This window comes from Sinocyclocheilus rhinocerous, unplaced genomic scaffold (assembly GCF_001515625.1).
Source record: "Sinocyclocheilus rhinocerous isolate Xijiao unplaced genomic scaffold, SAMN03320098_v1.1 scaffold228, whole genome shotgun sequence".
NCBI lineage: Eukaryota > Metazoa > Chordata > Actinopteri > Cypriniformes > Cyprinidae > Sinocyclocheilus > Sinocyclocheilus rhinocerous.
The window spans coordinates 361,581-378,412 of record NW_015634565.1 but is presented as its reverse complement, the minus strand read 5'-3'; the positions used below and the strand labels follow the sequence as shown (position 1 = coordinate 378,412).

Genomic DNA, 16,832 nt, shown 5'->3' with positions numbered 1-16,832 from the left:
GTCATCAGCATCGTAAATCCTCGAAAGTTTTTCATATTTGTATTTTTTTTTTTAGATGTATGTACACTTATAACACTATTTGTATTATATCACCTTTGCATCAAATTACAAAAACACAGTTCAGGCTAATGCGAGGGTGTTTCTAATGCAGCGTCTCTCTTCTGACTGCCGTTATCAGTCTCTCTCAGTTTTTTCCCTTTTATTGAAAGTCAGGAAAACACTATCGTGGAGTTTTTCTATTGCTATTTTGAGCAAATGGGAATACAAAAAATATATTAGTGGTACTCTCCCATTCACTGCTCTTCAAGTTAACCCAACTATGACGACTTCCGCTGCTGAGAAACCCGGAAATGTGAAAAAGGTCCATTCCTGAGGAACTACATTGTTTGGCGGAAGAATAATGTTTTTATTAAAATCATTACATTTTATTTGCTTTGTTTTGTTTTGTGAAACCTTGCTATATATACGGAATAACCGTTTTATAAAAGCAATAAGTGAAGCCGCGGTTTACAGTAAATTTATAACAGCTAAGGGGGTTTTAGCCCCTTAGCTGTTATAAATTCACTGTAAACCATGGCTTCTTGGGGCTTATTGCTTTATTTAATAAAAAAACACTGGGTGGATTTCTATCCTTATAGGATGGATGTGTACACACACATTTATGTTCAAACAACATGTAAAGTGAATTTTGCGTCCGATGACCCCTTTAAAGCTGCCAACGACCAAACGTGCTTATAATAAACTCAACGTTTCCGTGTGTTGGTATGAACGCTAATATAGTTATCCATTCTTCATGTGAACGGGCCTCAAGCTTTGATTCGGCTGCGACAGAATCTCTTGTTTTCATTCATGCATGTTCTCATATGCAGTGTACTACTGTCTCCTGCCAACTCTCTATGTGTTTTTAGCCATTGTAATGCTAACAGCTTTAAACGCACTTTGGGAGTGATTACATGTCAGTTTATGCCTCGAGAAAAGTCAAAAGATAGAAAACACTCACCATTCTCTTATCAGCACATGCTTTATGAGGCTTCTTCGAGACAAGACGCACATTGCTTAGCCATGCCTGCCACCTAGTGGGAACCTAAATCCAATCACCTTAACTCTATGGCCAGGCTGAGTGTGTTAGCATCCATGATGTCTGAATTAAGTGGATGTGCAGGCCGTTGAATCATTTCCTGTGTGCCGCTGGGGAGGAAGTGTTGTCCACTGCTCTTTCATCACCCCCACGCTCTGCCTCTGTGGATTAATACTTCCGAGCCTCTGGATACAATATCCACATCAAACCTCTGTCAGTTTAGAGTAACAATGAGCTAAATAAACTTGATGTAATGTGAAATCATTTCACATTTATTCCTACAAGCGGAATGGGGAGTAGCAGTGATGAATTCACTTTGGGGAAATGAGGGGAAATCCTTAATAGTACTTCCTCAATCATTCATTATATAAGACAAAATGATAGATAGATAGATAGATAGATTACATAAAATGATAAATTATACAGATTTTCTACCAGATGTTTTGCCGTTAATAATACCATTCAAAAACTTAGGGGCTGTAAGATTATTAATACAGTGTTTTTACACAAAAACCAAAACTTTTGGTTTTTAATGCTTTTGGCAAAAATGCAATAAATGAATTAAAAGGGACGTATTTTGATGCATGTGGGTTTGGTATACAAAGAGTGAAAAATTTAAGGGGGTCTGAATACTTTCCGTACCCACTGTAAAAGCAGACGATAGGTCAGCTGAATGATAGCATTACAGTGTGGGATCATGTAATGTTTATCTGTTGCTATGTGCTTTAGCATTAAGTTAAGTATTAAGTTACTACGTAAAGATCACTAGACCATTTTTCGTTGACATTTATCATCTCAGGAGGAACACGGCTGACAACATAGATCTTGACCCTGAGATATATTCCCTGAATTAAATATATGATGAATTGGTATTGGTTGATCAACAATTTGTGAATTAATGTGAACCAACGAAGTCTATGATACCTAGAGAGCTATCAGTTAGCGTTCCCAATGCATATTCATATTTATTTTAGAACTACAGTAACATCTTCTGATTTCTCTCAACATTGGGACCGGAGAGCTGTCAGTCAATAAATTGGGGGGAAAAAAAGTAACTTGCGTTACTTATTTGGAAAAGTAACTCGGATATTCTCTTGTAAATTGCGTTACTTTACTAGTTACTTGAAAAAAGTAATCTGATTACGTAACTCGCGTTACTTGTAATGCGTTACCCCCAACACTGGTCATAAGACATTTACCTATATTTGGTTAAATTTCGGTCGTGATGTCGGGTGACCAAAATTCAATGTCAATTCAACATCTAATGTCAATTTTAATTTGATGTCCAATACCGACGTAAGCTGAGGTTGATATTTGTTGTGTTTAGGTTATCTGTAACCAGAATCCAACGTTAGGTCAACATCAAATTGGCGTCAAATACTGACGTCAACCCGATTTTTCACACATTTTCAGCAGTCAAGAACCAAATGTGGGTCCCTTTGCGTATAGCTGATACTTTTTTCTTTTAAAGAGGAATGTCTGAAGAACAAATAATGTTGAAACTAGAAATCTATCTTGTTTCCCTCTATCAAAACACTCGCATAAGAACATACTTGTCTTGAGTGCCAAAAATATAATTTTTCCAAAGTTTGCATGTCTGTAACTGAAGACATATTAACGATATTCTTTTAGATTCTGGTTCTTAGACTTTCCTTGTTGAATTTGACCCATTTTCAACGGTCAATGTGGGTCAAAATTCAATGTAGGTCACTTTGTATACAATTGATACTTACTGTTTTTAAACAGTGTTGAAACTTAAAGCCATTGCAACTTATAAGATCAAAAAAGACAAACATGTTCACTACTGGAAAATTTGTAATTGAGGTACGTAATGCAGCTTTATGCAGCGGATTATTATAATGATGACAGGGAGTGTAAGAATCACAGTGCTTACATTTAAAAAGTTAATTTATCAGTTTTGAGCCTGACCCTGATTTACTATTTCAATTATTCTTAAAAAAAAGCATCCTTTATTCAATCAATAAGTAATTAATGAATTATAATAATTATCATATTAATTGATAATTAAATGATTAATTTGATTTAATAATTTATTTTTAATTAATGAATGATTAATTCATGAAACATCATTTAAAGAAACCAAATTCTGTCTAAACTGTTTGTAAAAATCATTCATTGTTGCACTGAACTAAATGCACCAATTTTCATACATAAAATTTACAAAGAATTTTTTCACATTTTCTGAAACAATTTTTTAAAAACAATGTACACATACATTTTGCTTGTGTTATTGATTACAATGGTTTTGATTTAGGGAAAACACTAGTTGCAGATTGACAGGAGGATGATGAGTGCTGTGGTCAAACTTAGAGCCAGAAGTGGATGTTTATTAATGGACGGTGTCCCGTCAGTCGGCCAGATGTCTCGAACCCCACACTCGGAGCAATCCGGCCCACATAGCGAACACACAGACATGTCCCGTCTTGCCTCAGATGTGTAGGACCGCACTGTCCTCCGTCCTGCAGAAGGTAAGGGAATGAAACAAGGAGCTTGAAACACATACTGCAACATAGGAATGCATTAGAGGATCTGGAGCTATTATTTAAGAGTCTTACTGGGCTCATAGTAATCATAGATCATGACCACAGCATCTTGGACATTGACCACCTTAAATTCCAGGGTGGTGGATATTTCAACGCACCTTTCCATTGTGGTCACCTATGATGAGAGAAAAGACGATGAGATTGGCCATACTGTCAGCCATGGATGCATAATGCACACGAAAACATGAACCAAATAAACCATCATCAGCACAAAAATAGATTCAGCACACTTATACTGTAATATTGTAGTCATGAATATATAAGAGGAACTCACCGTGTCTAAATAAAGTGTAACTCGTCCTGAAGGTGTCTCTACTCGTCTGACTATATCATTTAGCTGGACACCGTTTTGGGCCAAACTGAACCCCGAGAGTAAACCCACGTCCAGTATTGCCATACCCGTCTGTCTCAGGCCCTGGTCCTCCCTCAGCCTTAAAAACAGCAGAAATTATGCTTTCAAACAGATTTACATTCACAAATGATTCCATAGAATATCTACAGTGGCCCCAAAAAGAATTTGGACAATTAAAAATGATTGAAATTCATGATTTGCCCGAGATATCCAAAATCGAATGCAATATTGATGATATAGAATATCTTATTATTTGTTTAAGTATAATTTTAGAAACTGTTTTCTTGATAATCAACACTGATTTTACTTTTTTGACATCCATAATGAGAAGAAAAGGATGAAACAAAACATCAAACCAAGTGGAATCTGCAAACTAACAATAATTGAGCTTTTGTGATTTTGTTTTAAATGTGCACTTGCTATATTTGATTTAAAATAAAGCCATTTTTTTATTTTGTTATATAATTCAAATATATTTTAACATTTTTAATTATTTTCAATTACAATTTTGGCTTTGAAAATAAGATATTAATCGAATACTGTTGATCAAATTTATTTTATATTCATCTAATTTATATTATATTATTCTTTTTTTTTTTTTTTCTGATTTTTTTTTTTAAGTTGAGTTAAAGACTTTTTAAATAAGTCTTTAAAAAATAAAATAAGTTGCATATAAATGCATGATGTAGTCAATGAGTTAAATAATCATGTTAAATAATCAGGACCTCAATAGTGCAGTCTTTTTAATCGCATTTTTTGGTGCTGATGAAATCATTTTGGCAATAAGTAAACAACGGTGTGTGTTCGGCTCAGCTGCTCACCTGAAACATATGTGAAGGTTTACACTGAACTCCTCATTGTCCATTACGTCTATATACAAATAAAAGGCCTCATCTGTGTGTATGTCACGCCGTCTGAGCGACGTTCTCAGGTTCATCACGTTGTAGAACACATTAAGCTGAAACAGTAAGAGAAAATGAATAATACTCTAATAATTCCCCCATTTTATGAGATTTTATAAAGCAACAGTTCAAGCCAGATGATTGAGGAATCATTCATGTCTGAAGAACAAATTAGCAAACACGACTCAAAATGAGGTCATCTCTGCTTTGCCAATCTTCTGCAGAACAGAGTTCTGGACGCTGTTTCTTCGGTGTGGCCTTTCAAAGCAGCTCAAGATGTTGCTGGTGTCTCACTGATGAGGAAAGCAGCGTCTGGGCCGGTTTACGTGCTCCATGGTGAGCAATCAAAGGTATAATTACACATTGGACTGAGAAAGAGGGGATCCGACTGCTGATGACAACAGAATGTTTCTGCCATTACGTCTCTTTTTATCTTTATGAGGGTTTCAGTTATTATTCACAGCTGTTGAACCTTCATAACCTGCTTGCATTGGTAATACCTCGCTATTTGACAGTTCTGCAATGGAGATGATCCTGCTAAATTATGCTGCTATGTCAACTAGTCGTTCAACAAGCAAATAGCAGCCTTTTATTAGCTTCAATATTTTTTTGCAGCAGTGCTAAACAATGCATTTAAGGACAAATTCTTAACTTGGAGATGTTTAGACATACCTGAAACAGAGCAAAGCCTTTACCTTCTGCCACCACCTCAATATCAACCCCCTCTTCTGCTTCGATCTGTAGAGGCAACCCCAACATTAGCATGCGCCACGTACTACTATTACTAGTGTCACAAACAGTCTGCTTGTTATGTGCAGTGATTACTTTGAAAAGAAAGTTTAATACTTTGTGTTAGGAGTTACACAGTACTGCTCAAAAGTTTGGGGTCAGTAAGATTTATTCATTCTTTTAAAAGAAGTCTCTAATGTTCACCAAGGCTGCATTTATTTGATCAAAAATACAGTAAAACAAGAAAAGTGTGAAATAACATTGCAATTTAAAAAAAAGAAAAGAAGATAATTTAAATATATTTTAAAATGTAATTTATTCCCGTCATGTCAAAGCTGAATTTTCAGTTACAAAAAGTGCTAGCCTTTATTGTGTTAAGTTATATGCAACTTTGTTGTCATTACACTCCTAAAATGACTGTAAAATGATCATTTAAAAAGCTTTACAGCTCAAATAATACTCATGTTTTCACATAAGAATTAATGTAAGTGCTTTTATAGAATTATAAGCTTCACTTTCCTCTCGCTCTCTATACAGTGTTCGAACTATAACGTGGACTTTGGGGGAGCCCACTTGTTTGTTTTTTTTATAACGGGGGGGGTTGTTCGTGCACTTGCGCGAGACCCCCCAAAATTTCACAAATCCCGTTTTCAGGGGAGCCCATGTCTTATTAAGGGGAGCCGAGCTCCCCCTAGCTCCCCCGTAGTTCGCACCCTGTCTCTATATATATCATTTTTTGTGTTAATCAACATTATGCTACAAATGCTAGATTCCGCTTAACTTCTTTCTGTTGAATACAAAATATTCCTTTATTCATTACCGTTTAAAAGTTTGGGGTCAGTAAGATTTTTTTATGTTTTTGAAAGTCTCACCAAGGCTGCATTTATTTGATTAAAATTACAGTTTAAAAAATAGTAAAATTGTGAAATATTATTACAATTTAAAATAACCATTTTCTGTATGAATATATTTTAAAATCAAATTTGTTCCTGTGATGCAAAGATGAATTTTCAGCATCATTACTCCAGTCTTAAGTGTCACATGATCCTTCAGAAATCATTCTAATATGCTGATCTGCTATATATAATTTTTTTTTTGTTTGTTTTGTTTTGTTTTTTTAAACATAATGCATTTTTTTAGGATTCTGAATAGAAAGATCAAAAGAACTGCATTTATTTGAAATGGGAATCTTACTGACCTCAATCTGTTGAACAGTAGTGTGTATCTAGAGCTGTGTATTATATACATACGGGCAGGTCTTGGCTCTGCTGGAGCAGGTAATTGTATCTGTCTATGTTGAATGTGGCGGCAGCACCGGAGGCACCGTTCACAGTGATGGTGAGATCTATGGACTCTGCGCTGCTGAAGGTGGCGTAGATTGACAGTGCATGCAACGCCATCACTGTATCCTGACAACAAAGACATACAAACAGAGCACAGATATTTTAATAAAGCTTTAGAACTGATCAAAACAACAAAAAGTGCATTCAATAAAAAAATAATAAAAAATGGGATAAGCAGTTTTTGTATCAGTTTTGGCAGATGTGATCTCTCTGCGTCAATAACAGGTGCCCGTGCATCTGTGTCACAGATACACTCTCAATTCAATCACCTGCCGCCTGGTAAATAACACCGCACATGTGTGGAGCAGAGACACAGATCCTTTAATCTTTCCACACTCGACCAAATACCGCCAGGACTCTCTCGAGCGCAGTCAGATGTTCTCCTGTTGGATTCGAGTTGTTGTGTCAAAGCGAGGGGCTTTAACATGAGCGCAGCGCTTTATCAGAGCTCACGGCCCAGAAACTGCTAGTCCTCATTGAGGTTAGTGTTCGTGACAGATCGCAGGCCTTCGGTCCCGAGCCAAATGTAATATCACGAGGGCCTTTTTAAAATTAAAAGTACATTTTCTTATCTCACCTCGATGGCCGTTTGCACAGCTTGATTTCCAATTGAAACATTCGCTTGCCAACAAATTCACCTCCTTGAATCAATGGAATAGATCATAGATGCGTGTAATCATCAACACAAGGGAACCAGTCAATGCCTCAGATGATGTTAAACCCTGCTGACTTTCTTAAAGGAATATTCCCAGGTGGTGTAATTTTGATCACCACATTTTTTTTTACTTGTTCTACTGGAAAAAAAAAAAAAAAAAGCACTTATAATGGGAAATAAATGGGGTCAATCCGTATATGTTACAATACTGTATTAATAGTAAAACCACAAGATTTAAACAATATGTGACCCTGGAGCGCAAAACCAGTCTTAAGTCGCTGGGGTATATTTGTAGCAATAGCCAAAAATACATTGTATGGGTCAAAATTATAGATTTTTCTTTTATGCCAAAAATCATTAGGATATTAAGTAAAGATCATGTTCCATGAAGATATTTTGTAAATGTTCTACTGTAAATATATTAAAACTTAATTTTTGATTAGTAATATGCATTGCTAAGGACTTTATTTGGACAACTTTAAAGGCGATTTTCTCAATATTTTGAATTTTTGCACCCTCAGATTCCAGATTTTCAAATAGTTGTATCTCGGCCAAATATTGCCCTATCCTAACAATGGAATGGAAAGCTTATTTATTCAGCTTTCAGATGATGTGTAAATCTCAATTTCGAAAAATTGACCCTTATGACTGGTTTTGTGGTCCAGGGTCGCATATGCGTTAACATGATTTTAGAGCGCAAAAAGTCACTTACTAGACTTTTTGTGGAATGTTATAATAACCAATTTTACAACTTCTTTGTAATGACAACCTTAAAACAACTATAAACATTTGCAGAAATGTGAAGCTCTCCTGTAAAAATGGCCCCATTTACTTCCATTGTAAGTGACTGACTGTTTTTGCTTTTTTTAAAAAACAAAACAAAAAGGAAATGTGGAATGAGTCAAAATGATTTTTGTGATAATCAACATTATGCTACAGATGCTATAGACTAACTTCTGTTAAAACTGGAATATTCCCTTATACATTCTCTAATATGCTCACCAATTTATTTGATCAAAATGGCCCCATTTACTTCCATTGTAAGTGACTGACTGTTTTTGCTTTTTTTTAAAAACAAAACAAAAAGGAAATGTGGAATGAGTCAAAATGATTTTTGTGATAATCAACATTATGCTACAGATGCTATAGACTAACTTCTGTTAAAACTGGAATATTCCCTTATACATTCTCTAATATGCTCACCAAAACTGCATTTATTTGATCAAATATACAGTAAAAATGTGAAATATTATTACTTTAAAGTATCAGTTTTCTATTAGAATATATTGTAAAATGCAATTTGTTCCTGTGATGTAATGCTGAATTTTCAGCATCATTACTCCAGTCTTCAGTGTCACATGATCCTTCAGAAATCATTCTAATATTCTGATTTGCTGCTCAAGAATTTTTTCTGATAATTATCAATGTTGAAAACAGTTGTGCTACTTAATATTTTTGCTGAAACCATGATAAAAACAACTATTCAGCCAAGAGTATTAGAATGCTGTTGTAGGCAATTTAGCCTTTTTAAAATGTTGGCATTCGTTTTGGGAGCCTGAATGTCTAAAAGTGAGCCATTTTGTCCCATTTAAACAGTTTCTATTGTCTCTCTCGTGAGTTGAATGTCTGTTTGATATGTACCTGAGTGGATCCATATCCCCCAAGATGGTTTCTTTGCTTACTGAGCCACTTCACCAGAGTGAATCCTTCATCCATTAGTTTGAGTCTGTGCATGGCGAGCAGTACGTAGGCCGACATCTCAATATCTGATGAACTTGGCTGCCAGGAATTGTACAGGACGTTGGCTGGGGGTCTCCAGGTTGGCACTCCATCTGAAAGACCCAGATACAGCGTCACCATCCAACTATTATAAACACATTAGCATCTAACACATTTTACTGTGCCAGGTGCGACGCTCATCCATAACACTACAGCTGCTCGCCACACTGTGTTAAAGGAAAATTGCAGGTTATTTTCAGCTTTGTGTGTGTGTTTCACATCTGTGGCGTGCTGTCTTTAGAGTATAAATCCAGAGGATATTTACCAACAATTAGTGCTCTGTTCAACAGCTCGGTGAGGGCAGATGGGGCGGCGGTGCTGTTGGCCAGTGACAGAGCATAGGTCACTAAAGACAGGCTGTAGTTACTGGAGATTCTCTGAGCCAGTCGAGACGTCAGGAAACTCACGGCAGAAGAAATGCTGCCTTCAAATGCACTCTACCAGAGACACAAACAGATCTTCAATCAATCAATCCATCCATCCTACGTTCAATCGATCTATCGTTCTATCATTCAATCGTTCTATCGATCAATCTGTAAATCTGTCTGTCTGTCTGTCTATCCATCCATCCATCCATCTATAGTTCTAACATTCTGTCATTAAGTCTATCTATTGTTGAATCGATCTATCATTCAATTGATCTACATTTAATCCATCTATCTATCTATCTATCTGTTTGTCTATCTGTCTGTCTATCTGTCTTTCAATCTGTCTTTCAGTCTATCTATCTATCTATCTATCTGTCTGTCTGTCTGTCTTTCAGTCTATCTATCTGTCAGTCAGTCAGTCAGTCAGTCAGTCTGTCTGTCTATCTATCTATCTATCTATCTATCTATCTATCTATCTATCTATCTATCTATCTATCTATCTATCTATCTATCTATCTATCGTTCCATCAGTCAGTCTCTCTAACTCACCCTGTATTCAGCGTCCTCCAGAAGCGCTATAAGGACGTATGCCGTGAGAGACACCGGCCCATCCAGTCCTCCCTGGAGCTCTGTGTGGATGACCCGACCCGGCTCCTCGAACGAACCGTCAGCGTTCTGATGAGCCAGTAGCCAATATGCTATCCTCTGCATCACCATCGGGTCGATGGAAATGAAGTCCTGAGCCTGGAGGAAACACCTGAGCACGAACGCTGACAGCCTGAATATCACAGAACACACCACCAATCATTCACACACATCATTTTTCATCCATCAGTTCTATAATCAGCACTGAACTGAAAAGAGGAATGAAGATGTTTGATATTAAAAATGGTATTTGCTCAGAATTTTGGGGTAGAATTTAAGCTGTTTCTGTATACCATGTGCTGCCAGAATCATCACTGTCTCCAAAAGCACTGAAGGAGCCATCAAGCCTTTGGTAGGAAAGCTCACGTTCATAAGCTGCAATCAAACAGAACATATATGATAAGTCAAGGACATTTGCTCTTTGTCTCAGAACTATACAACTAGACTACACAACGTTTACCTTCCATCATGTAGCTCATAGCTTTGTTTCTGGTCTGTTCATCAGTCTGCTTGGTGCTTCTCATGTACTGGAGAACATAAATATTTGGAGCAAAATGGATCATGTTCTGCTCTCCACAACCATAAGGCATCTCAATGAGAGAGTCCAGACTGCCAATGGACGGGCCCAGAATGTCACCTGCAACATACACATACAGAGGAGAGATGTTTGCACTCAATATGCAAAAGCAGACTGATAATGTCCTCTTAGAATAGAAATACAGAGTGAGGACACATACCCACAGCAGACACACTGGCCCTTTGACTGTCAGGAACCACATTTGCAGGAAAACTAAACGACATTGTCCTAGTCAGCATGTTCTGCTTCAGTTGAAACTCCAGAAACAAGGTTTGAGAGTATGATTGCTCCAGTCCCTCTGGCTAGAGAAAAATCATTCAGCAACAACAAAAAAAGTTTAGTAGGATTTTCCACTTTCCCAGGCTGTTGCACATGTTGCACATTGTTGGGAGTGTCTTCAGTTTATTTAAAACACCAGTGTATTACAGATTTGGTTTGCTGTAATAAATAGAATCATTCAGAATGAGGGGGAAAAAAGCTAAAAATGTCCAGATGCATTGAAGTCATGAACACATGAGGCAAAAATTGTCGTGAAAACTGTCCAAATAAATAGCTGCACTGTCTTTAATTTATTAAAATAAAAACATCAACATATTACAGATTTTCCATTGCTTTAAACAAATATAGAAGCATCAAACACAATGAGAAAAAAAGCTAAAAATGTCCACAAGCATTGCAGTCATGAACAATAAATAAATGCATAAATAGATAAATAAATGAACTAATAAATGCATAAATAATTGCAAAACAACCTTAATTTTCTTTATGCAAAATAGGCCAACGATTTTTCTCTTTTAATTTTGGGGTGAAATATTATACTGAAATGAATCACCTTGACAAGAACCGTCTTGTAGACCCAGTCTGAAGAGTAGACAGACGTGGCTTTGACGGAGATGGGAATCTCTCCCAGCGCTGTGGCTCTGATGGGGAACAGAAGTGATGTGATGTTCTGACTCGACACTAAGGCTTTCCTCACGTTGCCCAAGGAAAATCCTCCATTGTCTGGTGACACAAACTCAAACATCCAACTTTCTGCAACCACAACCATCACCTGTGACAGTTAAAGACATGAAGAGAGCTTCAGGTCATTTGTCATTTAGCTGACTTCAATTCACAAATCAAAATTCACAAAAAATGCTTACTTTTGTTTATTTGTGTGCCAGGGTTTAATACTGTGAGTCAGTGGTTTGTTCAAATAACTAACACAAATTTTGACAATGATGCTGCCTTAAAGAAACAGTTCACCCAAAAATGAATATGTGCTAAAAAAAAAATACTCACCCTCAGGCCATCCAACATGTAGAGGAGTTTGTTTCTTCATGGGAACAGATTTGGAGAAATGTAGCATTACATCACTTGCTCACCAATGGATGCTCTGCAGTGAATGGGTGCCGTCAGAATGAGAGTCCAAACAGCTGATAAAAACATCACAATAATCCACAAGTAATCCACACCACTCCAGTCCATCAGTTAACGTCTTGTGAAGTGAAAAGGTCTGTGTTGTAATAAACAATTCTATTGTTAAGATGTTTTTAACTTAAAACATTTTTTGGCTAAAAAACAAGTTCTCTATCTATAATATTGCTTTTTCCCATTAAATATGTTGTCTCGTCTGAATCAGGAGAGAAATATGCACAGATCAAGCACCGTTTACATGTCAAAACAGTTCCAAACAAATATGTGGGTGGATTTTGATGCGAGGCCTTTTTCACTGAAGGAAGCATTATTACGGATTATAGAATATAGTATTTTGGCCAGAAGCGAAGTTAAAAGCAATGGTTTAAAGTTTAAGGATTTGTCTCTTACAAACACACAGCTTTTTACTTCTCAAGATGTTAATTAACATGGTGTGGATTACTTGTGGATTATTGTGATGTTTTTATCAGCTGTTTGGACTCTCATTCTGACGGCACCCATTCACTGCAGCACATCCATTGGTGAGCAAGTGATGGAATGCTACATTTCTCCAAATCTGATGAAGAAACAATCTCATCTACATCTTGCATGGCCTGAGGGTCAGTACATTTTCAGCAAGTGTTCATTTCTGGGTCTTCATTTCCTATAACAAACACTAATAAATATGTTTTCTAGCATCAATAATTCAAAGTTTCGATACTTTCGAACTACACAGTACTGACGATTTTACAAACACAAATCTCACCTCCATATCTACAGCCATATAGTTTTAAAGAGATCTCATGTTTGATTTCTTGTTATTTCCAAGTTAAAATCAGCTCGAAGATAGACATATATCTCCTCATACCTCATATTAGCGTCCAGCCAGATCCAGGTTTCAGGAAAGTCTGTTCGCTTTCTGGGCTCCTGAAAACCACCGCTATCCTGCTGATTCATAAGGATTTCCGGCCCTGCGTTGGAACATATGAGCGTTAGTGAGAAAATGGTTATGAAAATGCAAGACATTACAGGCAAATCTATTGTTTTTTCATGTACTGGTCAATTTTAAGATTTTACGCTATCTGGCATCATTACATTACTTTTAGACCAGTGGAAAGAAAACACTTGAAATACACATTTTAGTGTTTATTTTATTCCTAATGTGACCATAGTCTACAGACATTGCAGAAATACTAATCTAGGAATATATATATATTAAAGAATATGGTAAAGATGTATTTTATGCTTCATTTATTTCAACAAAAATACAGTAAAACTGTAAAATATTTTTACAATTTAAAATAACTGGTTTCAGTTTTAATATATTTAAAAAATGTAATTTATTCCTGTGAGTCCATGCTGAATTTTCAGCATCATTACTCCAGTCTTCAGTGTCACGTGATCCTTCAGAAATCATTCTAATATGCTGATTTCCTGCTCAAGAAACATTTCTGATTATTATCAATGTCGATTTAAATTATTATGCATATCGGTTTTCTCAAAATGAGATTTTCTCCTGCATTGAGCCAGAAACCTCCACATAAAGCCCAAATATACATAACTAATAACAAAAACTATTAAAAAAACATGATTATTTAAACAAAATACTTTCAAATGTGGAGTGTCATGCAGGGAATTCTGGGAATATCAGTTTACTGTTTTTGACTGTAAATTATACATTGATTTGTTATTTTTACTTCTAAAAACTGTCAAATTAACAGCATTTTACTGTAAAATTACATGAAATGTCTGGTTAGATATTTTACAGTTTTTCCCTGTATATAGTACGGGAACTTACTGTTAACCTATTAACAGTTTTTTTCCGTAGCGTTTTTACAAAATTTTACAGTTAAAAGTACACTTATTTTTTACAGTGTAGAAGAAAATGTGTAATTAAATTACACTTACTTAGGAAAATGTTAACAATTACAAAAGGGGTTACATCTGAATATTTTCACACACACACACATTTAATTGATTTCTTTCTCAAACTGAACTGACTGCTCTACAATATGAGACACCAATGTTTTAGGAGTTTAGGACACAGAATAGAACACGTTTATTCAATAACTGTTTTATTTTCTATTTGGGTTTATGTATATGCTTTATTTTTTAATAAGGCATTGTTAGTCATAGCTATGCAAAGATTTGATTTCCAAATCAGTATCATAGCTATTAAACTGTATCTTGTTGTGATTTTAAATCAGTGTATAACCTCAGAATGATCTCAAAGTAAAAAGAGGTGCTGATTTTGTGGTGGCTGTGCTTTAAAATAACATTTTTCTAATCTTAATTCAAGTGATGAAGGATGTTAAAGTCTGACAGTAATCAGTGCTGAGCGCTACTGTAAGGTTAACCCTGCCTGCTTTACATGTTTGAAAACGAATAACAGTTGAAAACATTCATTAGCGATTTAAAATAGTAAAAAAAAAAGTAGTACTCAAATGTAATCAGTTACATTACTTTAATAAAGTAACTGAAATAGTTACACTACTTATTACATTTATAATAGGGTAACTTGTAGTAATCAAAAAGTAATCAAATGTAATCAGTTACATTACTTTAATAAAGTAATTGAAAAGTTACACTACTTATTACATTTTAAGTAGGGTAACTTGTAATCTGTAACCTATTACATTTCCAAAGTAACCTTCCCAACACTGTGGTTACTATGGTGTTCTGAGTGGTTGCTAGGGTAGATTCAGCCTTAAGACTTACGGAACGCAAGGAATATTTGACTCCTTTCCTGATCCAGCTTGGCATCGGTCAGAACCGTGACGCCGCACGTCTGCAGAATAAAACAACAACCGTAAACCCTGTGCGGACAAGTGAGACATGTTCTGTTCCTGAGATAAAAATCTACCATGAATATGGAATACGGCTCTCCCATTTTTACGCTGCTGTAATCCGCATGGGTCATCTCTCTGCTATACGACATGAATTCCTCCAGCACCTGAAAAACACACACAGAAGCTCATGTTGCTGATCTTAGATTAGTTTTGATCAGTTTTTGTGATGTCACATCATTTGAATAGAACAAGCTGCCGTTTGGCCGCCACAAACCGGCCATTGTTTTGAATTCAGAACAACACAATGCTGTCTGTAGCATCAATCCTGTTCACCTAGTTCTGATAAACACAGTTCCTCTCAGTTTCTTTCTTTTGTCTAAAAGTGAAACGCGGGCGTGGTGTCAGCGTTTGGTTACATAGGATGACCAGTTTTAGTTATCATGTGACCTTTTTGTGGGAAAAACAATCGTCTGATGATTTCGCACACTTTAAAACTCAATACACTGAACGAGATAAGAAATGAGGTGAGAAACCCCGAAAACAAAGGATCTCCATATTGCCCCGTGTTGATGTCAGTGATCTCGAACCTGTATAAGATCATATTACCGTCTTCTCTGTGATGCCATTGTCTTTGCTGGAGTCCAATGCTGCTTTGTCCACCACCAGAATTCCCAGCAGAGATCCGGGCTCGGATACAGACACGGAGAGAGAGACGGAATCTGCTGGTTCGGCACGATCCTGACTCCAGCTCAGAGATACCTGCAAATGAGATCAAGTATCATTATTATAATGACACTACAACCCATTTTACTTCAATAATGTGAGAAATTTCAGAGTGAAGAACTAGAATAATTCAACGGTCAAATGACTGCAGTTCATGCAAATTTAAACTACAATACATTTTTTTTTTATTGCAAAAGATGTGATTAAATGTCCAAAAACATTACATTCAGTTCACACTGTATATGTATATTCATTCACACTTTATATTCATTTATTTTATATCATTTATAATAAAACAAATCATTTTTATTATATAAATATATACTGTAAATGATACATACTTATTGTTTATTACACAATGTCACAAAAAATTGTTTCACTTAAATTATTTTATGGTTCTTCTGTACTTCTGTGGTGCTAATTATTAGGGCTGGGTTTTGACACAAATTTCACGATTCGATTCGATTCGATTCAATGTCGATTATTTTGGATACATATCAGTACGATACATACCAACTTTTCTCAAGGAAAAAAAATCTCTCAACTAATGCTGTAAAATATACATGAGAGTCAGTTACATTACTATAATATTGAAGGTTAAAATTGACTGATTTGTGCTGTACAACTGCTTAAATTGCACTTAATAGAGTTTTTATAATAATTAAGTTACAATTACTTCAGTTAGTTTATTTAAATATACACATTTAAATAGTGGCTGTCATAAAAACTTGGACGGATTTATTCAAACATAAATAAAACATTAAAGAACGGTAAAAAAAAAAAATTTTTTTTTAAATAATGAATGTTATATGGTGCATACATTTAGCAAAATGCTCCTCTCTACAGTTTATTCTTCTGGCTGACTAACGAGTTTATGGTCGCCGAATATGTTTTTCTGAGGTAAATGTGACGTTACGTGACATTGTTTACAAG

At 35.8% G+C, this 16,832-nt stretch overlaps 1 protein-coding gene across 1 annotated transcript in view; it reads right to left on the bottom strand.

Moving 5' to 3' along the window:
* Window positions 1-3,361: 3,361 nt before the first annotated feature.
* The window catches only part of LOC107745911 (CD109 antigen-like), a 23,659-nt gene continuing 10,188 nt past the window's right edge, over window positions 3,362-16,832 (bottom strand). Inside the window, exons 13-30 of the mRNA XM_016559947.1 lie at window positions 15,783-15,935; window positions 15,251-15,340; window positions 15,106-15,175; window positions 13,256-13,358; window positions 13,143-13,161; window positions 11,825-12,043; window positions 11,153-11,294; window positions 10,876-11,052; window positions 10,709-10,790; window positions 10,320-10,548; window positions 9,668-9,839; window positions 9,265-9,455; window positions 6,876-7,034; window positions 5,569-5,634; window positions 4,816-4,952; window positions 3,917-4,073; window positions 3,655-3,757; window positions 3,362-3,558 (exon numbers count right to left, since the gene is read on the bottom strand). Of these exons, the coding sequence (XP_016415433.1) occupies window positions 3,362-3,558; window positions 3,655-3,757; window positions 3,917-4,073; window positions 4,816-4,952; window positions 5,569-5,634; window positions 6,876-7,034; window positions 9,265-9,455; window positions 9,668-9,839; window positions 10,320-10,548; window positions 10,709-10,790; window positions 10,876-11,052; window positions 11,153-11,294; window positions 11,825-12,043; window positions 13,143-13,161; window positions 13,256-13,358; window positions 15,106-15,175; window positions 15,251-15,340; window positions 15,783-15,935 (2,466 nt within the window). The remainder of the gene's footprint in view (window positions 3,559-3,654; window positions 3,758-3,916; window positions 4,074-4,815; window positions 4,953-5,568; window positions 5,635-6,875; window positions 7,035-9,264; window positions 9,456-9,667; window positions 9,840-10,319; window positions 10,549-10,708; window positions 10,791-10,875; window positions 11,053-11,152; window positions 11,295-11,824; window positions 12,044-13,142; window positions 13,162-13,255; window positions 13,359-15,105; window positions 15,176-15,250; window positions 15,341-15,782; window positions 15,936-16,832) is intronic.